This window comes from Peromyscus eremicus, chromosome 4, assembly GCF_949786415.1.
Source record: "Peromyscus eremicus chromosome 4, PerEre_H2_v1, whole genome shotgun sequence".
In the NCBI taxonomy this organism is placed as follows: Eukaryota; Metazoa; Chordata; class Mammalia; order Rodentia; family Cricetidae; genus Peromyscus; species Peromyscus eremicus.
Genome location: NC_081419.1, coordinates 129103830 through 129129282, shown reverse-complemented (window position 1 = coordinate 129129282; position 25453 = coordinate 129103830). Strand labels below are relative to the sequence as shown.

Below are 25453 nucleotides of genomic sequence, written 5' to 3'. Positions count from 1 at the left end.
TGATTCAGTGCTGCTTCCTGTGACCCAGCTTGAGTAGCTCACAGACTGATGAGTCTCACTCGGTGAGAAAGACAGGTATACAAGCAGCTCCAACCGTACTGTGTACCTAGGGGGAGAAATACACCCAGAACTCGGAGAGCACAAAGGAGCAGTGGCTAGCGTGGCCTGGCTTGAAGGTGGGTCGGAAAGGTCATGGCTTACACTCCCAGACACCACCGATCTCAGATTTTCCAGCCCGAACTCCACAATTCTCTCTTCACTGTTGAGCATTGTCCACGATGGTAAAGCACTGGAGCTGCTTTTAGTTTTCGTTTTGTGTAAATAGACCAGGTCTTACTCACAGTCGCTCGTGTTTGCAGAGTTCGCTGCCATTTACCAAGACTTCCAGGGTATGTTGTTAACTTAATGAATGAATGCAAACGGACTTCTGTGCTCTTGAAAACAGCTCTTGTGTGCAGGGCAAGACAAAACAGCCTCAGAGAGCTTGGCTTGCTCAAGACCACATCCAAAATATATACCAGAGTTAGGACTTGAATCTGGGTTTTCTGAGTCTAAACCCAAATCCTTCTGCTTTTTCTGACCTCCAGAGACGGTTGTGAACCCCAGGATAAAGGTCGCTCAGTCTTTGATTTATTATATGTTATGATTTGAATGCAAACTGTCCCCCTGAAGGCTCATGTGTCTGGACACTTAGTTTCTAAGTGATGGACCTGCTAGGAAGGTTGTGGAGCCTTTAGGAGGTGGCGGCTACCTGGAGGGAAGTGTATTTCAGGGGACAGGCTTTGAGGAGTAGTAGGGCCTCACCTCTGGCCCAAGCTTTCTGCTTTCTGATCCACCAAGATGTGAACTAGTAACCTCACTCCCCCACCATTAGCCTGCAGCCACATCTTCATTGCTCAGTGGACTGTGTCCTCTCAGAACCATGAGCCAAAATAAGTCCTTCCTGGCTTAGGTAACTTCATTCAGGTATTTTACACACACACACAGTAAGATAATAATGATAATTTAAATTCTGTTTACTTATTTGTGTGTGGGCATGTGGAGGTCAGAGAACAACTTGGCGGTGTCGCTTTTCTCCTTTCGTCATGTGGGTCCTGGGGATCGAACTCCAGTTGTCAGGCTTGGCAGCAAGCACCTTTGCCTGCCCAGCCATCTCAGTGGTCCTTTTGTTGTTTGTGAAACATGGTGTCATATAGCCCAGGCTGCATAACCTTGTTATGGCCTTGAACTTCTGATACACACATACACGCACACACGCACGCATGCACACATACCCTGTGCTAGGGATTCCAGGAGTGGGCTGCCACACCTGTGAGTAGTTTTTCAATGCCTGTTTTCCTACGCTAGGCTGTGTGCTGCTGTAATCACTGTTTCTGATGCTTTGTGTTGATCAGCACTAACACAAAACCAACATGCGGTGGAGGGTCCAGTCATTAAAATGAATGTAGTTTTAAATCAAAATCTGAAGGAAGCGGCAGTTTCATTGTGGAAATCCTGACAGCCAGGGGCTTGGAAATGCACTGGCAGTTTAAACCGAGTTCCTTTCTCTTTGTTTTAACAGCCTATGACAGCTAAGAGACACCATGCTCTTCCTTACTTTGATACTTTTGTTTTTGTAGGTTAATTCCTATATCCTAAAGAAGAACATGGCCCTCATGACAAACAATTTCTATGCGGCAATCTTGGGATATGATGAGGTAAGATCATTTGCCAAGCCTTAGTTCACGGTGGCCTCCCCCAACAAAGGTCCACCTTCCTCCCTTCCGCTCCTCCTCCTTGCTTTTTAAAGAATTTCTTTTTATTTATGTGTATGTGTCTGTGTGAGTGTCTACCACATGTGTGTAAAGGTGCATGTTAGTGCCTGTGGAGGCCAGGAAAGGGCATCCGTCCCCTAGAGCTGGAGTTCAAGGCTTTTAAATTGTGAACCACACAACGTGAGTACTGGGAACCAAAGTGGTTAACAACCACACCCAGTCCCAGCCAAGGCTCCCCCTACATATATGTGTGTGCATGTGTATGTGTGAGTGTGTGCACGTGTGTACCTGCAGAATCCAGAAGGGGGTGCTGGATCCCCTGGAGCTGAAGTTCCAGGCAGTTGTGATTCATTGACTTGTGTGCTCAGAACCACACTTAGGACCTCTGTAAGAGCAGCAGGTGCTTGTAGCCGCTGAGCCATCTCCAGCCTTTGAGGAGACTATGTGAAGGAAGCTTTGAAGACCATATTCTCTACTTGCCATTTTTGCTTAGTATTTATTTCTTCACCTTCATCTAGTGCTGGGGAAAGAGAGCATTTATATAATGTGGTCAAACATTTAACAAATTAGCATTGAGTGCTCACTGAGTGCTGGATGGGGGTACAGAGGTGAATCAGACACTGCCACAGTCCCGGCTCTTCCCAGAGAATGGAAGACACTCATACATAAATGACATGATCTGTGGGACAAAATGTATACTGTTTTATTTTTCATTTTGAAGCAGTACATATTCATTTATGTGTATGAACTTTTTGCCTACATGTATGTATGACCCATGAGTGTCTGGTGCCTGGAGGTCATTCAGATTTCAGTGAATCCTCTGGAACTGGAGTTAGGATAGTTGTGAGCCATCATGTGGAAGCTGGGGATTGAATCCAGTTCCTCTACAAGAGCAACAAATGTTGAACCATCTCTCAAGCCCCCAAGTGCTGGATTAATGGCATGCACCACACTACACCTAGCTGCATATTACTGTTTTTAAAGTTCACAAAACTGTACGAACCTGCTTGAAATACAACAAAGGCCTCGTTTTTCTCCAGCCCCAGAGAAGTCACCATAGTCCACTGGATCTCCCTCCTGGTGTCACCTGTGCGTAGACAGCAGCTCCTCGCCTCTATGCAAAGGAGTTGCACCTACATGCTTTTCTGCAGAGTGCTTTATGCACAGAGCTATGCATGTTGAGCAGTCACAGTCTCAAACTGAAAATCCGCCAATTGAATGCCAGGTCTCCATTTCCTCCTCCTCCCAGTCCCTGGCAAGCACTTTTTTCTTTCTGTCTCTGTGAATTGACTGGGAACTCGTGTGAGGAGAATCTTACAGTTACTGGCTTATTTCACCTAGAAGCATGTCTCCAGGTTCATCCATGTTGTATCTGTGTCATTCCCCAGCCCTCCAACTTTATTATGGAAATTTCAAGTGTGTAGAAAAGTTAAAAAGATGGTGTAATGAACACCTGTATACATACTCACAGCATTCATCATACCTCATTTTTTTCTTGATAAATGATGTGCTTTTAAACTCATTTTGTGGTTAACTCCCGACTGTGCAAGCACCACCTCCTGGGAGAGGGTCCCTAACCTTCCCCGGGCTTAGCTCATTCCACCTGCCCTGGGTGCTTACAGCACTTTCCAGCGCTGACCGTCTGTCACCTGGCTGGGTGTGGATTTCTTCTGGGAAGTGACAATGCCCAGTTGTTTCTGATGCTTGGCATGCAGTGAGGAGGGGGAGAAATGTACAGAGTAGGGCTGGGGTACAGCTCAGTTGGTAGATCACTTACCCAGAATTCACAAGGCCCTGGGTTTGATTCTCTGAACTGAATGAAACAGGGCATGGTAGCACATGCCTGTAGCCTGTAATCTCCGCTGGCATGTTCTACCATCAGTGTATTCATGTTAGGGGTTGAACCCAGGGATTTATGCATCTTAGGCAAGCACTCTGCCCACTGAGCTAGTTTCTAGCCCATTGGATGCTTTTCTAAAATTCTCCTTTTTCATTGTTTGAAAATCTCATGCATGCATATCATGTGTTTTGATTAAATCCACCTCCCTATGTACTCACTCATAAGTGGATACTAGATATAAAGCAAAGAACAATCAGACTACAACCCACAGAACCAGGGAGGCTGCATAGCAGGGGGACCCTAGGATGACTGTGGCTTATAATAAGTTTTGGGTTTACTCAATCACTGGGCAAGCTTTAGTGAAACATTTCACTATTAGGATAAGAATTTGTACTGTATCAAGCTGATAATAGAAAAAATAAAATTAAATTTAAAAAAATCCACCTCCGTTTCTCTCTCCTACAATTCCCCCATCACCACTTTTCCCTTCAGACTTCATCTGCCCTGTGTTTTCTTGTCTCTTGCCCCCCTGAGTTCGCTTGTTGCTGTCTGTACGTGCATGGGTTTAGGACCATCTACTGGAGCCCCTCATGTTCTGCACCCGGGAGACACTTTAGATCTCATCCCTGAGGCCCTTTGAAGGCTTTGATCCAGCAGGAGCCAGCTGGTGATTCAGCAAGCACCCAGGCGACATGAACAGGGAAGCTTGGAAAATATGCCAACTGCCTGGGATAGTGTCTAGAAATTTCAGTGGCAGGAACCCATCTCCCAAAGGTTCTGGCTTAACTGGTGTGGGTGGACAGCCATAGCTGTAAAAGTTCCCAAGGGGCTGGAGAGACGGCTCAGCAGTTAAGAGCATTGACTGCTCTTCCAGAGTACCTGGGTTCAATTCCTAGCACCCACATGGCAGCTCACAACTACAGTTCCAGGGGATGCAACACCCTCTCACAGACAAAACACCAATGCACATGAAACACAATTAAATAAAAAATAAACAATAGCAACAAAAAGTTTCCAGATGGTTTAGATGTGTGAGTCCAGAACAGCTTGTCTTAAATTCTGAAGTACAAGTGAATCATGTACAAAACGGGGTAAAATGCTTGTTAGACTCAGCAGCTGTGGGTTGGAACCCACGGAAGTTCACTTCAGAGAAGCTGCAAGCCATGTGGGAGCACCATTCTTCAGAACACTCTGTAATCACAAGGTTCTAGACCTGCCCCAGACTAGCTGCATGCCGTATTTTGATTTCATTAAATAAAACAAACTCTTCACGTCCTCATCCTGTTGGTCCCGGTGCTGCTCAATAACCATGTGCCAGAGGCCACTGTGGTAGACGGTGAGGAAAGTTCTGTGGACGGTGCCGTTGTGCTGTGAGCCCTTCCCACGTGCCTCATGCTTCCTGTCTCTCCGCTCTGTTCAGTCCAGGTGCTTCACAGTATCACTGTGTGAACTGTTGTGCTGTTGCGTGTCCGCTCCATCTTTCTCTCTCATTGCCTGCCCTCCGAGGGAGGTCTTTGGCCTCGCTGCCCTGCAGATGATGTTGAGACTGAGTAACACACTACTGGCCGTTGAGTGTTGAAGTCAGTAGCTGAGAAGGAGTCAGCTTGTTACCTTGAAGGACACTCTGTGTTTCATGCATTTTCTCTCTTGGTTAGAAAGTCCTGCAGTGCTCCCGTTTCTTTAAAGATTGACTTACGTATGTATGTATGTATGTATGTATGTATGTATGTATGTATGTATGTATGTATCTGCCCGAATGTAATGTGTTCACCATGTGCATGCCTGATAACAGTGGAGGCCAGAAGAGGGCATCAGATTCCTTGGAACTAGAGTTACCACCAGATAGGTGCTGGGGACCAAACCCAGTTCAAGTGCAGCAAGTGCTCTTAACCACTGAGCCGTCTCTGCAGCCTCATCTATTTGTCTGTCTGTCTGTCTGTCTGTCTGTCTATCTAATGAAGCCCTGGCTGTCTTGGAGCTGGCTATACAGTCCAGCCTGGCTTTGAACTCACCGAGATCCTCTTGCCTCCACTTAGAGGGCTGGGGATCAAAGGCCAGCTGATCCTGCCAGAAGGTTGTTTGTTTGTTTGTTTGTTTTTGTTTTTTGAGACAGGGCTTCCCTGTGTAGCCCTGGCTGTTCTGAAACTCACTCTGCAAACTAGGCTGGCCTGGAACTCAGAGCTCCGCCTGCCTCTGCCTCCCGAGTGCTGGGATTAAAGGTGAGCACCACCACTGCCTGACTTGAATCCTCCCTGTTCTTAAAGGCCACTTTTTTGCACACTTCTTTCCTAACCTCTCTAGATCTCTTGTGTTTTTAGTCTGCATTTCACTATCTAACTATCCTTTTAACAGTGGTTTTTAGCATGCTTATCACGTGTGGTAGATGAGGAATATGTTGGTGAATCAAAGAAACATGGTTCAGGCTCTTTCCCATTGACGTTACTGAGACAGGTGGCCCATGAGTAACTCCTAAGTAAGCAGAGAAATGCTTAGTTACTATAGAGGGTGCTGACAGAGATCCACAGTGGAGGGTGCTGATAGAGATCCACAGTGGAAGATACAGTGTGGACGGGAGGGGCCCTCCAGGACTCGTTCGGAAGTGAAGACTGAGGAATAAGGAGGCAAAGGCAGCCGTGGATTGTGGTCTCACCAGGGAACTTAGCATTTGTTCACTGCCCACAATTTTGCTCTGTGCTACCTTGTCCCTTCTGGATTGCAAGACCGTGAGAGCTGAGCGCAGTCGGTATGATTCTGTGTTCTTAGCATTGTGCTAAGCACGAAGTGGTAGTTGCCACTCCAGGATAGTACCACAAGTTCCTCTCTGTTACTCTAGACCTAGACACCCTAATTTCCTAAAGAATGCCTTCTGTGCCACGAGGTAAACAGTGGGCACCCCACTAGATTGTGGGAAATTGGCCCTGCACCCTAGTGCTTCTTGACGTTCAAATTTGCACACTTGAATAGTCAGTCTCCCATTTGTTACTAACCGTCTGATGGGAAGAAGGCTGCAGCTGCGTTTGGTGTTGGAGTCTGCTGTTTTCAGCACACTGCTACTGTATGCCAGAGCTGTGTGGTGGCACCATCCCCCGACCTCAACACTGGAGGCAGGTTCCTCTCTCAACGCCAATTACCTTGATAACCTCTGAGGGAGCCTCGGTACTTATCATTCAAGTGGGGGTAATAATACCTGTGCTGCGTGGTGCAGGTAGTCATTAGATACTGGCTGGCAAAGAGACCTGCTAATCTGGAACCGGTTCTTAGCAGGGCTAACAGCTCCCGAGTCCCCCTTTGCCTTCGAAATGCTCAGGCCCCTGTGTATGGATTTGCCCAGTCCCAGCCAGCCATCTCCCCCAGCTCCAGGGGTCCCTGATTGCAGCAAGCTCTGACTCCCTGCTTCTCTTTTTCTGGGCTCTGCTCATGCTCCAAGCCCCTGTGACCCTCCCACCCACTCCTTCCCATATCACGTAAGTGGGTCTCTGCCAACAGCGTCCCGCCTGTGCCCAGGGCACTTCACACACAGGCGGGCTGTTGTGTTAGCACATAGCTTGCGGGAGGAGGATGTGCCTGAGCTTGTCCTTGGCTGTCGTTGCTATCTGCTAGAAGAAGCGGATTTCCCCGGCTCAGCCATCACACCGGGAGTCTTCAGCTGTGGAACTATGGGGGGGTATTTAGCAGAAGGCATCTCAAGCAGGTAGAATGCTTTTCCACCTATCTGTTAACTCCCTGCATGTAGGTTGAACCTTTTTGTTGGCTGACCTGGAGTCAGCCTTATGTGCCCCAAGCCCAGGAGGCTAGACCACTGTATAATGCGGACTAAGTATCCCTACGTTTTTGTAATTCTTACTAGGTAGAGAGCTTTTCATGGACATTGTCTCTCAATTCTTACAACTCTGTGGGATAGGAATTAGTCAGGCTCAGCTAACAAATGAGAAACTGAGGCTCCAGAGGAGCTCAGGGCTTTTCAAAGGCCACACTACCCTAAAGTGACAGAGCTGGCATTGAACTTGGGTGGACCGGCTCTCAGATCCCACTGCTGTCTCGAGTGTACTAGCTTCCAGCTAAAGCATGCTTTTGTTTATTGTACTCAACACATTTCACTTTTTAAAATGGCTTTGTAGCCTGACACAGTGGCACATGCTAGTACTTGGGAAGTCAGGAGTTCACGGTCTCCCTTGGCTACATACAGTTTGGAGGCAGCCTTGGGTACATGAGACTCTGTTGAAAAAATCAAAAAGCTGTGCTGGAGAGAACTCACTCAGTTAAGACAGTTACCACCAAGCCCTATGGGCCAGGCTGGATCCCAGGGACTCACATGGCGAACGGAGAGAACCAGACCTTGCAGGTTTTCCTGTGATCTTCACATGCACTTTGTGGCATGTGCACACCCATACCCACATGCATGCAAAATCAATACACGTAATTATTTTTAAAAGCCTTTACTTTTTTTGTGTGGTGGTGCTAGGAATTGAATCCAGGGCTTTGAAGACACTAAGCAAGTACTCTACCACTGAGCCACACCCCCAGGCCACATTACCTCATCCTTGTAACTCGAGGATGCTGTAGGTAGAGCAAGTATTTTCTTTCACCTCTGCTCAGGTCCTGGGATGATAGGCATGCACCACCCCACCCATTTCAGAGCAGATATTTTCATCCCTTTGAGCCTCCAGGAAGCCCTACAACTCGGGTTTAGCCATAACCATTGAACCTGACTGTGGCAGACTGAACTCAGACTGAGTCCAGCCTTCTGAGTCCAAGGCAACACTTCAGTTCCATGTCCTACTTTGGCACAAAGGCAGAAGCACTTCTCAGGGCCTTTCCCTTCAATTTCCTTCATCCTCCCTGCCCTAGAGGTCTGAGCTAGAAAATGGCTGTAATTGGCCTCTATAATATCTGGGCTTCCAAACAGAGTTCCCCGTGCCAGGAGAGGCAATATCAGGCACACAGACAGGCTCTGAGCATTGCCCTGTGCAGCCCCGTGTGGCCCATAGCATGCCTACTGAACAGCCTGTTCCTGGCCTCAGTGTCTGGGCCAGCCATGGTCAGACGGGTGACAGTGAAGGTGTAGTATCTGCTTCCCTTTCCCAAAGAGCCAGCTACTTTGCAGATGTGTGACCTTGGAGCAAGCGTGAGCAGTCCCCACCCTTGCCCATGCCCAGGCAAACCAGACTTGCAGTGCTGCCAGCCTGCACCTTGTGAACAGCAGCAGGAGTGTGGCTGCTGCACTACCCTTGCTGGGCCTTGCAGACATTCATTGCCTAGGCCAGGCACAGTGGGTGGAGGTGAATGGACCACACCTGGAAGGGTCCAGCAGATGTCAGAGCCAGCTCCTCATTACCTTAGCCAGTCCCATGTCCTTCTGTATAAAAAGAAGGGTTGAGGGACTGGAGAGGTGGCTTGGTGGTTAAGAGCACTGGCTGCTCTTCCAGAGGACCTGGGTTTAATCCCTAGCACCCACACGATGGCTCACAATCATCTGTAACTCCGGTTCCAGGAGATCTGACACCCTCTTCTGACCTCCACAGGTAGCAGGCACTCACATGGTATACATGCAGGCCAAACCCTCATATACACAAAATAAAGGCGGGTGGTGGTGGCGCACACCTTTAGTCCCAGCACTTGGGAGGCAGAGGCAGGTGGATCTCTGTGAGTTCGAGGCCAGCCTGGGCTACAGAGCAAGATCCAGGAAAGGCGCCAAAGCTACACAGAGAAACCCTGTCTCGAACCCGCCCCCCCTCCCCCCCAAAAAATATACTTTTAAACAAAGAAGAAGCACTCAGGAGGCAGAGGCAGCTTTGTGAGTTCTAGCCTGGTCTCCAGAGTTTCAGACCAGCCTGATCTACAGAACAAGTTTCAGGCCAGCCAGAGCTACACAGTAAAACCCTGTCTCATCAACACCCCTCTCCAAAAAACAAAAAACAAAACAGGCATTCCAGATGTTCTCAAGCTCCCCCGTTACCCTCTCACTCCTGAATCCATTCTTTGGTCTCCTTTGTTCAAATATCCCAGCTTTAGTGTCATGGCTCTGCAAGACATGTCCTGTTCTGTGTTCTAGGGGATCCTTTCAGATGATCGTGGACTGGCTGCCGCCCTCTGGAGAACCTTCTTCAACCAGAAATGTGAAGACCCTCGGCAGCTTGAGTTGCTGGTGGAGTATGTGAGGAAACAGGTTAGTGTACTCTCCCTGCTCACACCTGGTGGCAGTTTGGTCCTGAGTACATGGTGCTAGCATCTTGGTAGGTCAGGAGAGACCGACTGACCAGGAGCTTGTTTAAGGGATTCTGACCCAACCACATCAGCAGTAAGCACTGATGAGGACCCAGCATCATCGTTCTTCCTTCCTTCCTTCCTTCCTTCCTTCCTTCCTTCCTTCCTTCCTTCCTTCCTCCCTTCCTCCCTTCCTTTCTCTTTCTTCCTTTCAGACAAGGTCACATGTAGACCAGACTGGCCTTGGATTCCTGATCCTTCTGCCTTCATCTGTGAGCCACCAGGCCTAGCTTAAGATTGAGCATCTTAGGCCAGGCATAGTGGCGCACGCCTTTAGTCCCAGCACTTGGGAAGCAGAGGCAGAGGCAGACAGGTTTCTGTTAGTTCAAGGCCAGCCAGGGCTACATAGAGAGACCCTGTCTCAAAAAACAAACAAACAAACAAAACAACAACAACAAAGAATGAGGATCCCAGGGGTGGGGACGGAGAGGAAAGGAGCCTTCTGCTTCAGAAAGCCATGGTATTCATTTGCTGTTTCATGACCTGCTGGTGCCAGGTGCTGTGTTAAGTACTACGCCCTCAGTCCTGGAAGATGTGGCACCCACTGTGCCCGTTTTGTGCACATGTGGACTCCTTGCCTTCCAGCAGGCGGACTTCAGGCAGTACCTGGCAGACACACCTAGTTCCCCCACTGGCTGCTCTTCGCGATCAGGCAGGGAGGGTCCCCACGTCAGGTCCTTACCAGAGGGCTTTTCAGGGCTCCTGGAAAAAAAATTCCAGGAGGAGCTCCTTGGGGGGACTCCTTGAGCACAGGGCAGTATTCACTCCTGAGGGCCCGCCCTAGATCCTCCATGGATAGGAAACTCATGCCTTCTGCATGACCATTCATTCACTCATCCTGAGGCGGGACGCAGAGGCTTTTCTGGGGTCTCCCAGTGGTTCACCCTGCACAACTGGCCTCAGAACCTGAGCTGGGTGAATCATTTAACCACTAGAAGCCACAGCTGCTGTGGCCAGCTCACCAGCCTGAGCTGTCTGTGAGTCACACCTTTGCTTCACGGACGTGGCCTCTGGGGCTGAAGGGACATCATGCCATAGTAATGCTTGAGTCCACCTCCATGGCCCTGCTGGTCTCCCACAAGCAGGAAAGGGCCGGCCAGATCCCAGCTCTGGAGCAGACAGGGCTAATCGGACCAGCTAGTTGCCTGATGGAGAGCGACATGCCGAGGCTGTTGGCAGCCAGAGTGGAGGGAACCCCAGAAGGCAACACTGCCATTTGACAACATGAGCCAGGGAGAAGGCACTGGGCTAGAGAGCCTCACCCTTAGACAGGAGTTGAAATTGGCGAAGTAAACACTTTTTTTAGAGACCCACCCAAGTTTTTCCATCTGTCCTGGTGGGCTTGTGCCAGAGGCTATGACAAGGCATAGTTAGGACCTCTGTCCAGGGGCCCAAAAAGAAGAGTTTGCCGTAAGTAATGCTCCTGTGGGAAGTCTCCTCTGGCCCCATTAGAAGTGGGCAGTGACCAAAAAGCAAGGAGCTTTGGTTGGGGACCCAGTTCTGTCGTGCCTTAGAGCACCTGCTGTGTCAGGCCTGGGCTAAGAGCAGAGTTCAAGGACTCAGTCCTGCCCTCAGGGAGCCAGACACACTTACAGGCAGCCAGTCTGTTGTGTGATCCAGGTTCGGGCTGGTGCTGGGGAAGCCGGGAAAGGCATGTTCTGACCCAGGAAGCTGGGCCTTGAGCAGTCTCTGGTACTACACGGTAACTTGGTTACCATTTGGTAACCAATCTTCAGTTAACAACCAGGAGGTAGGCAATGGTGGTGTTCAGGGAAGAGCTGTGGAGGAGCTAGGAAGAGGCATGGACTGCGCTTCAGTGAACTGCGTTCCCGGGAAAGCTGGTCAGAGGCTGGGGCTAAGTCCGAGAGGCAGTTTGAAAATGAAACAGGAGCGGTGAGCTCTTGGAAGAGGAGACAACCCTAACCCTAAGATGAGGCCTCGGTCTCCCCACCCCATAAGGGAGCCTGCCCTGTGGGGTGGGGCAGAGTGGGGCCCCCGGACTCCACTAAAGGGTAGAGTCAAAGATGTTAGAAGGATAGTTGGGGGCCGTATTCTGCATGCACTGTGCTGTTTACTCTCCTCTGTGCCCTGGAAGATACACGTTTCCAGCTGCTCTGGACAAGGGGACAGAAGTTCCCAAGGTGACCCCCTTGTACAATGCCACCAGAGCAGGGCAGAGAGCAGACAGGGCGACTTCTGGAGATTGTCTGGTCTGACTTCTTGGTCTGCAAGAACTTTGTAATGAGGGTGTAGCAGAGATTAAAACTCCCTCATAGGGAGTGTGTGGAGTGGGGAGATATGACAGGGAATTCACTAAAACATTGCCAGTGTGGTTCTCATCCTTCCTGAAGCTGCCGCCCTTTAGTACAGTTTTTCATGCTGTGGTGACCCCCAACCATAAAATTGTTTTGTTGCTACTTCATAACTGTAATTTTGCTACTGTTGTAAATTGTAATGTAAACATTTGATATGCAAGATATCCGACATGTGACCCCTGTGAAAGGGTTGTTCACCCCCCCCAAGGGTCACGACCCACAGGTTGAGAAACACTGGCCTCAGTAATTGTTTCTCCAGATCCCCTAATGCAGTAATCCTGGAGCTGGACAGTCAGATTACAACCACCACCACCACCCGTTCCCCTTCCCTTCTCTTTCCTCTCCACGGGGAAGCTGTCTTTGTCACCCTCACATATGCCTGTGTCCTCGGGTCCCCTGCTCTCTTTCTAGATGCAATACCTGGACTCCATGAACGGGGAGGATCTGCTTCTGACAGGGGAAGTGAGATGGCGCCCTCTGGTGGAAAAGAATCCACAGAGCATCTTGAAGGCCCACACTCCTACTTACAATGATGAGGGCCTTTAAGAGACTGACTCCTCTGGACCGTCCTAGCTGGCTGGCTCGGAGGAACCTCCACGGAAGAAGTGCCTGTGTGTCCCAGGACCCTGAAGAAGGTGGCCTAAACTGACTTTTGAACAGCACCTATTGAATCCTCAGCTCATTTGTGTTGAGTTTCTTCTTCTGAGCCCAGGAGTCTGATCCAGTGGGGGTCCTACTGGGGGGTCCTCTCACGCCTCTGACATGTTCCCTCCCTCAAGAGAAGCCCAAAGCACACTTCCCAAGTCCTTCCAGCAGCACATGTGACTGAGAGCTTTTCTAGAAGGCTGAGGAAGGGATGGATAGGTTAGAAAGGGGGCCCGCTCACCCAGGTCCCCCATGCCTAGGAGCAGTTTCTAATGCTAAGTTAAGACGGGTAACTATATACTGTCCCCCAGCTGTGAGCCATGGGGTTGAAGTAGCCATTAAAAAAAAGAGACTTATTTCTGCCATGGTTCTTTGTTCCGGGGTCTTTTAGAAACATAAAGCCAGACAGTGGTGCACGCTTTTAATCCCGGCACTCAGGGGGCAGAGGCAGGCGGATCTCTGTGAGTTTGAGGCCAGCCTGGTCTACAGAATGAGTTCCAGGACAGCCAGGGCTACATACAGAAACCCTGTCTCCAAAAAATGAAAAACAAAACAAGAAAACAAAAAGAAACGTAGGTGAGGCAGTGGATGCCCCAAGCTTAAGAACTAACTGCAGCCGCTCTCTGCTGCTCTGTCTCCAGTTCACAGAGAGGAGACAAGGCACCGTCTGCCAGGCACGTTCTCTGGGACCCAGGAGGTCTCTGAGGGCCAAGGGGCTTGTCACATCCTAAGTCATTTAGAAAGAGGTTTTGAGAACAAAAGTCCCTTTGTCATCCACAGTGAACTGGGAAGGAATACCCTGTCTTTCCTCTCACGGTCTTTACATGAGACAGCGAGGCAACGAGACATTCTTCCTGGCCTGTTGGTACCATCCCAAGCCCCAGCCGAAGCCTAGTTTCTACCCCCTCTCCAGCTTCTAAAGCATGTGCTGTAAGGGGCACCTGGTCTGAGGCACTTAAGGGGCCTGTTTTCTCTGAGAGTTTGGGTCATCTCTTGGAAGGTTTTCTGAAATTGAGGAAAGGGGGTGGGAACCATCCTGCCCCTTCCTCCCCCATCCAGCTTCCTTCATTGAATTTGCTATAAAATGAGTCATATAAAGAAACTCTATACTGTGAGGTATACGCCACTTCTGTGAAAACATTACAAATCAAGCCGCCTTCTCTTGGTTTATTTAAGATGCTTTTGTTGCAAGCGGGGCTCTGGAGTGAAGCGTCCTCTGTGAGTGTGAGATAATAACACCTTGTAACTCATTACATCTGGGCACTATTTACATAAACCAGAGGCGAGCCAGGCAGGAATTTGCTGATTAATTTATTTTTAATGGAGTGAAGTATGCCATGCACCAAAATAAACTTTACTGTGTGTACCTAACTGCTCCTGGAATGGATGGAAAAATTAATGGAACAGATTTTGGCTCCTAACTCTGCACATTAATTCATATATAAAAGTTATTTGAGCGTTAACCCATTTGCTGCCCAGGGCAGCTCCCCTGCCGCAGGTCCCAGCCCACAGCACCAGTTAGCTACTGGGCTTGCTTTAGGAACCTCGACTTTGCCAGCAATTTTAAAGGTCATTAGGGCCCATCCTGGTACCTTTGCCCACCTTTCTTAGGTTCTGTGTTCATGCAAACCCTAGCGAAATCCAGCAGCAGAAATGGCCTTTGCTTACAGAGATTGTATCCATAGAATTCAGTGTTAGGATCCAGCAACTCTTAACATGGAGTTGTGTTGTGATTCCCGGGGTCCTTAACCATGACTGTATGCACCAGATGCCACACCACACCCTCTCATCTTCAAGATAAAACTCAGGTACTTTATAGGCCACAGCTCTTCTGTTGACTCCCACCTCCATCCCAGGCTGATTTACCAGGTCTCTGTCTTTTCTTCCCTGAGCACACTTGGAGTCTTCCCCGAGTCACTTGGATTGCTCTGAAGGGACCGCTGTGTTTTCTTTACCTGGACCTCATTCCTCCTGGTGCTGACTAAAGAGATCTTAACCTTCCTGAGTGTCACCTCCCCTTCTCTCTCCCCCAGCCCCCCGCAGGTTTTCCAGGATGCACCTTACCATGTCCTCTGTGCACTTAGCACCCCTCTAAAAACAGAGGTGACGTTTTGTTCACACCCCCTTCGGTATTGCAGTGTTGACTGCAGCCACACGGTGGCCGCCATGTTGGGAGGTCACTTACTGTGCACTGTCTGGCAACATCTGTGTGCACCTGGCAAAAAGTAAGAGTGAATGAGCTAAGTCACTCACTGTGCAAGCCTGTACTGGGCCAACCTCAGTCCATCTTATTTTAGCAATAATGGTAAAATATCAAAGAGCTCCAAACCCAAAAGCTCCATCTAAACACTTTTCTAATTAAAAAAAAAAAAAAGTTAGATAAAATAAGTGGAAGGCATTGTTTCCTATCCCTGGAAGACTGCTCTTTGGGAATTATTTTGTCACCTTTTGATATACTTCTACTTCCAGAAAGGGGTAGAACAAGTTAAGAGACACAGTTATTAAAAAAAAGCTGAGCATGGCTGAGGCATGATTGCCTTGAGGCTAGCCTGAGCTACAGTGTGAAACCCTATCTCAATAAAAGGCCATCAAGACAGTTCAGTGAGTAAAGGTGACTTGCAACGGACCCCAATGACCTGACTTAGATTGCTTAGATCCCACATGGTAGGGGAGAACTGAGTCCTAAAAGTAGTCTTCTGACTTCTACTCTCCATGGCATAGGTGACCCCCGAGACACACACACACACACACACACACACACACACACACACACACACACACAAAGTAAGAATAAATAAATAAAAGGAAACCATGAAGCAAAGCAAAGTTTGAAATATAAAATGCAAGTATAAAAAGGAAAGAGGGAAAATAATTATACTAGAAATCCTACCCAAAATAAAATAAAAATTCACAACTTTCATGGGCTGGAGATTTAGCCCAGTTGTTAAGATCACTGTCTTCTCTTCCAGAGGACCTGGGTTCAAGTCCCAGTGCCCACATGGTAGCTCACAACTGTCTGTAACTCTAGGAGATCTGATACCCTCGTACAGACCTAAAATTTTGGATGGATGGATGGACGGACAGACAGAAAGAAAGATAGATAGATAGATAGATAGATAGATAGATAGATAGAAAGAAAGAAAGAAATCTTACACAGAAGCCCCCAAGACAATACGGGCTATTGCTATTGCTCTTGGTTGTCCATTAGCACTAGATGGAAGGCCCTATTGCCAAAGACACCACATGCAGTTGCAGGACATAGACAAATAAAGTTAGAGCTGAGCTGGAAGTGTCCTCCCTGCTGGCTAGCTTTCACGGTATGGAAGATGCCAGCAGACTTGTGGGAGAGAAGTCAGTGTTCTTACCCAAATGTGAACCCTATGAGCTACAGTGCTAGGCAAGATGTGCTCACTTGTGCAGTTGTGGCGTGTTACAAGGGTAATCAACTGCTTTCTGATTGGATTTGAGACCTACTCCGTAAGAGTGAATCCATATCTGGTTCCATAAACCTGGTCAAAAGCCCATGGCTGAGGGGGTCATAGGCCTTAGGGTGAGACTGTGAGCTGTTTTGCTAAATGGACATGCTGTCAAACGCCCTCTGAATACTTAGTTTATACCCATTGATTAGTACTGCCCTCAGCCTTGGTCAGAGAGGCCACTGTTTACAGTGAGCAGTGGTTGATGCAGAGGCTCTTAACTGGTCAAAATGTAGAGTAAGTAACTGTTGAGTGCTTAGTCTTAAATGGAACATCTAAGGGCTAGAGAGATGCCTCAGTGGTTAAGAGCACTGGAGGCTCTTCCAGAAGTCCTGGGTTTGATTCCCAGCACTCACTTGGCAGCTCACAACCATCAGTAATCCAGTTCCAGGGGATCCAATGCCTCCCTGGCCTTTACAGACACCAGGCACGTATGTAGTATACAGATATACATGTAGGCAAAACACTCATGCACATAACATTTAAAAATTCAATGGAACGTCTGTGTCAAGGCTCAGGGAATATCGTGGAAGAGGGGGCAGAAGAACTGGAGGATGGGGAGGAGCACTGTGAAATGCTGTCTTCAAGACATGGCCTAGCCATTGCACTCTGGACTCAGCATCCACGGCTAACTGAACAAGACGGGGCCCGGAAGCATCCCATCATGGATGGAGGAGGAGCTTGTCAGGTCCAAACCCTTCCTGAGAAGCTATGATTTGGGGGAAGAAAAATATTTCTTCAATGGGTAGCTACTGGGAAGTTGCCCCTGCACCAGTAAATAACCCCACACCCAGGCTCATGCAAGCAACCCTAATTAAACTCACTGAGTCTCAAAACGAAAGTCGTGAAGAGAGAGGGGGGCATTTGTTAGAAAGAAGAAGGTTCGGCACATGTAGGTAGGGGTGAGAGGGAGTAATGGGTGAAAACGACCAAAATACACTCCATGCGTGTATGAAATCATGTTTTAAAAAGAAATCCTACTGTTGGAGTATTTGGGAGGTTGAGGCAGGAGGATAACAAGCTGGGGGCCAGCCAGCCTTAGTCACATCACAAGACCATGCCATTCCCACCAAAAAAGAAAAGAAAAGGAAAAAAAAAAAAAAAAAAAGGCCTGGACCGCTTGCCACCAACACTCACGTGGTTTTGTTTGTTTGTTTGTTTTTACTTATAGTAAGTGCATTCTCGCCAGCCCTGTGTGATAGGCATCATCCTCAGCATTTTTTTTTTTTTTCCGGTTTTTCGAGGCAGGGTTTCTCTGTGTAGTTTTGCGCCTTTCCTGGAACTCACTTGGTAGCCCAGGCTGGCCTCGAACTCACAGAGATCCGCCTGGCTCTGCCTCCCGAGTGCTGGGATTAAAGGCGTGCGCCACCACCGCCCGGCTCATCCTCAGCATTTTTACTGACCATAGCGAAGGGGCTTATGGCTCAGGAGGCCCAGAGAGTTACTCAAGATGGCTCATACCACGGGGCTGCAGGACCCAGCCCTCTCCCTAGACCACACTGCCTCCCTCAGGTCTGCAGAGATCTGCGGTTGGGTATAAAACTTAGCCGGGAGCTTCCCCACAGCCAAAGGTGGGAAAGAGACTGCCTCAAGATTGTGTCGCCTCTGTGTCACAGGAAAGCGTCTGTTAGTGCGTCAGAAGACAGCGTTTTCCCTGGAGGTTTTTAAATGAGAAACAGCAATGAAATTAAAATAAAAATTTAAAACAACTGGTATTTAATTTCTGCTCTGTGACAGACACATCTGAAACTTCTCTTCACCTATAACTTCATTTAAATCTCATCGACAGCCCTGAGAGGTGTCAGTTCATGCTAGAGCTGAGGCAAATGGAAGCTTGACAAGGCCCGCCGACAGACTCACGGGACTGACACTCCAGCCATCTGCTTTAGTTCTAGAGAGAGTTGTAGATGAAGCAGCGTGTGTGCTGTGGTTAGAAGAACCAGGCGTGGAGGTGCACATCTTTAGGTCCCCGCACTCAAAAGGCAGAAAGGTGGATGCATCTTTGGAGTTGGGCTAGCCTGGCCTACATAGACAATTCCAGGTCAGCCAGAGCTATATAGAGAAACACTGTCTCAAACAAAAATCACATGCAGACACACGGAATGGGCTAGGGGGATGCCGCATCAGCTAAGAGTCCGTCCTGCTCTTTCAGAGGACCCAAGTTCAGCTCGTTGCATCTACATTGGGCAGCTAAGTCCAGCTCCAGGGAACTTGATGCCATCTTCTGGCCTATGAGAACACTTGTACACACACACACACACACACACACACACACACACACACACACACACACACCCTATTTAAAGAGTTAAAGCATTTGAGCCTCCTAAGCTTGTATGTGCGTATACACAACTGGAAAATACACGGGGATGGGGTGAGGGCAGTGAGAACAGAAAAGATGGGCAACAGGAAGTGAAGGACTGCCCGGGTGAAGGCGTTGGACAGGAAATTCCTGAGACTCAAGCGGACCCGTGGCCTCGGCTGCTAAGGGAAAGAAGGGTTGCAGAGAAGGAGGGATGCCTGGGGGAGAGTCTGAAAAATGCATCATTTGACAGGCAGCAGTGAGCTACCTGATTTAAGGATTGCAGCTTGACAGGAGCAGAGTGGCAGGACAGGACCAGGGTGCCTTAGCCTGCCAAGAAGGGAATCTACCCATCTAGGCTCTGGTCCTGGGAATGGCAGAGAGAATGCAAAGGGACATTTCAGAGAATACTCACCGGTACCTGATGCTGGAACTACTCAATGTACCAAAGAAGTAGAAAAGTCATAGCCATTAGGAAGCCACTCTGCTGTTGTCTGGCAGTGGACAAGCTGGGAAAGCATCCTCTTGGATGAGTTGTATCCACATGATAATTACAGCATTCTGAGTGAGGTGTGGCAGGAATGGCCACCTCATCATGCAGTAGGGAAATTGTCCACTGAAAAGAAAGCACTCACTGTGCAAGGTGACCCAGTAGTAGACTGGACGGTGACATGCCTTCTGCACCCTACCTAATTGCTCTTTGTGCACTTTGGGGTATCTGTCTGGGGATCCAGGATGGTGGGAAATAGACTCAGGCAGTAGAAATTTTGCTCTGAAGAAGGCAGGACTAGACCTTAAAATGAGTGGGACTGCCAGATGTGGTGACACACGCCTTTAATCCCAGCACTTGGGAGGCAGAGGCAGGTGGATCTTTGAGTTCAAGGCCAGCCTGGTCTAAGAGTGAGTTCTAGGACAGCCAGGGCTACACAGCGAAACCCTGTCTCAAAAAACCAACACAAGCAAAAAAAGAGGATGAGGATGCTGAGTCTGTCTTGGGAATGGAGAGGACATGTAATCATGAAAGTTCCCACAGGTAGGTAGGGTGGGGACCAGGGCAGGGAGGTGGCAACCCTCAGAAGAGGTGGTAGGAACAGCAAGAATGGGCACAGGAGGCAGGGTCTGAAGGGGAAGCTGAGGGGTGGGGAGAGCTTCGAGAAGGGCTTCCCATGTGGCCTGGGGCAGCATAGGAGCCAGAGAGTCTCCTGGGGAGGTTCAGGGCTTTCAGAATACTCGAGGAACGTGACTGACCGTTGAGAGACCGCAGATTGCAGATGACGGCAGTGCATGGGAACATCGTTGGAGTCTCTGGAGATGTGAGCTGAGAAGAAATCCTACTTAGTTGAATAGTAAGGATTTTCCTTGAGTGTTTGGGACTCTTGTTGTCATTCATTCCTCTCAAAAAGTGAAGTCTGGCTTCAAGAACAAGACCTGGCCCTGTAGAGGTGGAAAGAACCCTTTAAAAAAAGTTGTTTTTATGTGTGTGTGAGTTCTGGGCAGATTCTGGGTGCTAGGCTCACCAGCAGTGGCTCAGTGAGGGCCCTCAGGACAGGTGTGAATAAGAGAATCATGGGTAGGAGTCTTTTGCCTGTGTGTATATCTGTGTACCACATGTGTGCCTAATGCCTGAAGAAGCCAGAAGAGGGTGTTGGAGCTCCCGGAACTGGAGTTACAGATGGTTGTGAGCCACCATGAAGGTGCTACAACAAATCTGAATCTTCTGAAAGAGCAGCCATTTCTTTAGACCGTCTCCATTCCCCCCTTTTTTCAGTAAGGTTTCACTGTGTAGCCCAGGATGGCTTGGGATGTGCTATGTGGACCAGGCTGGCCTCAAACTCAGAGATCTGCCTGCTTCGGCCTCCCGAGTGCTGAGATTAATTATGTGCACCACCACATCTGGCTTGAACCCTTTCTTGAGACCAAAGATTGCAAGGACAGAAGGGAGACAAGGGATTCCTGCAGAGAGAAGCCCGGGAGAAGAAGGAGGCTGGCTGTTAGTGATGGCCAGGGAACCTACAGTTTGTCCACCGTTTGGATGAAGTAATCGGGAAGGAAGTTCATGGATGTACTGGGAAGAAATGGTACAGCTGCAAATGTTTTTAGCTCTTCCCCTGGGAGTAGCACTCGTTGCTCCTTCCTCCCTGTCCCTGCCCACCGCCAGCCTCTCCAGACCCACTGGCCCATCATGCCTTGCCTACACCATCCACAGCATTTGGGCTTAGAGAGGGGTACATCAGACCTCAGACCCATAGCCATGATTCTTCCTAGTCACACCTGCCCTTGTACTAACCACCCAGCAGAGGCTTTCCGGGGACTGCCCTGAGTCATTGTTGGTGAGCCTAGGACCCAGAATTTGTCCAGATCAAAAGCCTCTTTCCAGAGTGTGGAGGGGAAAATAAGGAGAGATGCCCCAGAGAGCTTGCATTCTCTAGAGCTCCAGAATGGATCATGGATGCTAAGCCCCAAGCCCCTAGTTTATACCTTGGTTTAATCCATGGTTTATAATTATTTATGAGTCTATCTTCCTTACCCAACTGTGAGCTTTTCCAGGGCAGGCACAAGCTCTTACTCATCTTTGGGAACCCCCCACCCAGTAGCAGCTGAAAGTAGACACTAAATCCGTGTTGGGGAGACTGGCCCGAGGGAAAAAGAAAGAGGTGGGCAGGGAGAGGTGACTGCGTCTGTAACGGGCCTGAAAGGCTCAGTAGATAATGTTTTTTCCTCCACTCGAGTTCAGAATGGACTGAGAAGTAAGACACCAGACAGATGAACATAAAAATGGTGACTTTATTAGTGTTGCAGATAAAGCTGCTCAGAGAGCATCAGACTGGCTAGTATTCCCACGGAACTGAGCATCCTGCTCTTCCATGACAGAATGGACCTGGTCCTTGCAGAGGCAGGATTCCTTTGTGAGCTTATACTGAGTAGGTATAGAGAGAACATGCTAACTTTCTCTAAGGTGGGGCAGGGGTGGGGTGGGGGAGAAGGAGGAAGATAATGAAAATGGATCAAAAAAAGACCCAAGTCCAGCTCCTCTCCAAGCCGTCATCACGCAGACCCATTCCTCTTCCTTGGGAAGGAGATGCTGTGAGGGTGCTGAGGAAGGATGGCCCTCTCAGATGTCTCCTCCTACAGAGTAGAGTGGGAATTCCGTCCCTTCCTCTTGAGGAGACATGAGTGAGGACAAGTCTACTGTTGTATGGGATCAGACAGATGGATGCGGGCAGAGGTTGGTAGGGGTATGTGGGTGATTAAGATGAGTCAACATGTCACAGTCACTTTTCAGAAAAATACCAAAATGTCCAGCATGCTGGGGAGATATGTGAATACTTGTATGTGTACACACACACAACACACACACACATACACACACACACACACACACACACACACACACACGCGCAGAGGAAGGGATAATTTTACCTCCTATGATAGGCCAGATCCTTGAGGCACTGGTGGGCCACCAGTCATACTCCACTGGCACGGTTGGCAGCCATCTTGGCCCTCAGGGCCAATCTTGGGTCTGCAAGAGACCGACTGGAATAAAACCTTCAGGCCCCTGCTGTTCATCTCTCTTCACACCTACATCTGCCTCCTGCCCTCCCACAGCCTGAGAAGCTCAGGTACAGAGAGGTTATGACCACTCTGGCAGGCAGTTACCACAAATTTACTCCTCACAACCTCCCGATGAAAGATGTGCCACTGGCCTCATTTTACAGATTAGTCGCCTGTGACTCAGAAGGTGACTTCACCCATTAGGAGGCAGAGCCATTGTTCCAGCCAGGGGATCTGACTCAGTTCGGTGGCACAACTAGGGCCCCTCGAAGGCTAGCCCTGGGTCTCAGCCCCTGGGGATTTCAGGAGGGGACAGCAGGAAGGTCAGTGACCTTCTGGAGACCCATGTGGCACTCAGTGAATGAGTCACACTTAACTGGGCTGCTTCGGGCCACTCTTGCATACGGAGTGACTTCCGAAGATCCTCTTGTATATTCCCAACCTCCCCTGCAAGGCCCCCAGGGGTCTTTGTGGGGTGGCTCTGGGGACTTTCCTGCAGTCCCTTGCCAAGCTCCTTCCAGGGCATCCTGGCCTCCTTCCTCCAGCCTGGAATGCCCTGCTTGCCATTCTGCATTGGCTGGGTGTATATTTATATATTTGTTTGTTTGTTTTTGAGATAGAGTCTCACTATGTAGCCGTGGCTGGCTTGTAACTTGCTTGGAAGTCGTTATGTAAACCAGGCTGACCTTGAACTCATAGAGATCCGCCTGCCTCTGCCTCTGCCTCCCAAGCACTGGGACTAAAAGTGCGTGCCACCACACCCAGGTATTTATTTATTTGTTTGTTTATTTATTTATTTATTTTGGGGGGCTTTTTGAGACAAAGTGTCGTTATGTAGTCCAGCTGACCTCAATTTCAGCCTTCTTGACTTAGCCTCCTGAGTGCTTGGATTATTATTCATTATTATTATTATTATTATTATTTATTAGGCCTTTTTTGAGACAGGGTTTGTCTGTGTAGCCCTGACCATCCTGGAACTTGCTCTGTAGACCAGGCTGGCCTCAAACTCAGAGATCCGCCTGCCTCTGCCTCCTGAGTGCTGGGATTAAAGGCGTGCGCCACCACACTACACCTGGCAGAATCCTCTTGATTTTTACTCTCCCGCTCCAGCCAGCCTCCAGGACTCCCCCATTGGCCCCCTTGCCTCTCCAGCTCTACAAGCTTCCTGGCCTTGGCTTAAAGGATTGGGTGCACTCTGACTGCCCCCTTCTCCAGAATCCTGTACCCCTGACCCAGAAGTATACCACAGCGATGGCGTGCCCGAACATCCTGCTGGAAGACTGTAGTCGGCTTCTGTCCCACCCCACAGGACAGGCTCCTGCCCAGGCGCCACTTGGCTTGAGACAGATGACAGACAAGACTAAATGGCCCCCAGGAAGGCCAAGCGTTGCCAGGAAGGCGCCGGACACTCCCTCTGGACAGGAAAATATTTTCGTTCGTCCTAATAACAGTCATTAAGGGGTCTGTGCCACACACACTGCAGCCACAGGCTGAGCTTCGGTCTGTCAAGTGGCTCCCAACACCCTAGGCCAGCACCTCAAGGCCTAGCCCCAAGGCCAGTGTCCACCTGTCTACCCCTCCCATTGCCCTTTACCCACTCAGATAAAGGGAGGAGCAGCTGTCTTACAGCCTCGGGGACCTAGGTTTGATGTCCACCCTATCATTATCAGAATGGCAGGGATTCCTGGGACCCTTTTCCGTTTACCTCACCCTCTCACCCTGCCCCTTTGCACTAAGCTACACACATACACAACAATAACAACAACAACAACAACAAATCACGTAGTCCAAAATTGGAGTCAAGGGCTACCCATTTACCCAGACACTCAGTAACCAAACAAATCTTCACACAGACATGAACAAGTAGGTCCACACACCAGCATGCACTTCAAGACAAACACACAAATGCACAGACATTATAGTGTGCACACTTACAGTCATGCACAGGTGCAGTACTGCATGAGTATGCATATATACTCACTTAGATGATATGAAATTGCCAGCATTCAGTAATCTTTTTTAATCTTACAAAAATAGAATCTAGCCAAGCATGGTGATACATACCTGTGATCCCAGAACCTGAGGAGCAGAGGCAGGAGGATCAGGAATGGAAGGTCATCCTCAGATACATAGTAAGTTTTGAGGCCAGCCTGGGCTACATGAGATCTGTCTCAAAACCAAAAGTATAAACAACCAAATTATGCATCAGTGAGTGAATGAGTGTGCACTATCCATCAGTGAGTGAATGAGTGTGCACATATGATACACATACAAGAGATATTCAGCCTGCATGCTGCAACATGGATGAAACAAAAGCATCGTGCTAAGTGAAAAGAAGGTGTTCGCAAGAAGACAAATGCACCACGATTCCCCTAAAAGAAGTCCCTGAGGCAGTTCATGGAGACCGTGGAGAAGGAGGAACGGAAGTGTTGTTTGTGGGTAGATGGGTTTGCAAGATGATGAGCTGGGTGGATGATGTGGTGGGTGTGCTCAATGCCACTGAAGGGCACTGATGGAAGGGTAAAGTCTATGTGTATTTTTACCAAAATTAAAAGTAGTAAACAAGGGCCCAGTGAGATGGCTCAGCAGATGAAGGTGTCTGCTGCCAAACCTGAGGACCTGAGTTCGGTCCCCAGGATCCACACGGTCGCAGGCGAGAGCCAGCTCACGAAAGTTGTCCTCTGGCCTTCACACATCTTCTGTGGTATGCACACACACACACACACACACACACACACACACACAAATAAAATAAATAAGGTGTGCACATGCACACACACACTATATAAACAAACAAATACATAATAAATAAATAATTTTAAAAGGGGTAAACAAGATACAGCACTAAAAATACATGCCAGAGATAAACAGTGAACTCAGCAGCTCCCGAGCCCTGAACAAATCTCCCCTCCAACAAATCTAGAGATAAGGTCCTAATGAGGGCTCTGTTGCTCTTGCTGCCCCCGCAGCTCATCACCCTCCCACGGTATGACTTTGTTTACCCAGCTTCTTAACACTCTAGTAGCCTCCAACACCCCGGGGAAGGGCTCCTTAGAGGACCCCACTCTCTGGTTTCTGCCCCTGGCACCTGGGATAAAATGGAAGCATTTCAGGTCTTAGACAATGGCTCCCCTAAGCCCTGGGCCCCTGACCTCCCTACCCCGTCTCCTACCCAGCCTTTCCATCCATCTCTCTCCTCTTTCAGGGGAGCCTGTGATCTGACTGTAGAACAGATGGACCAAATTCAGTCATACAGGACTGGGTATATACCATAAGGCTTTAGGGGACTCCCGACATCAGGTCTC

The 25453-nt window shown here is 49.0% G+C and overlaps 1 protein-coding gene across 2 annotated transcripts in view; it reads left to right on the top strand.

Annotated features, from left to right (window-relative positions):
• LOC131909856 (ubiquinol-cytochrome-c reductase complex assembly factor 1) overlaps positions 1–12850 on the top strand; it is a 90989-nt gene extending 78139 nt beyond the window's left edge. For both annotated transcript variants that reach the window (XM_059261734.1, XM_059261735.1), the window contains 3 exons: positions 1620–1697; positions 9647–9760; positions 12585–12850. In XM_059261734.1, the coding sequence (XP_059117717.1) occupies positions 1620–1697; positions 9647–9760; positions 12585–12719 (327 nt within the window). In that variant the 3' untranslated portion in view covers positions 12720–12850. The remainder of the gene's footprint in view (positions 1–1619; positions 1698–9646; positions 9761–12584) is intronic.
• Positions 12851–25453: the final 12603 nt, after the last annotated feature.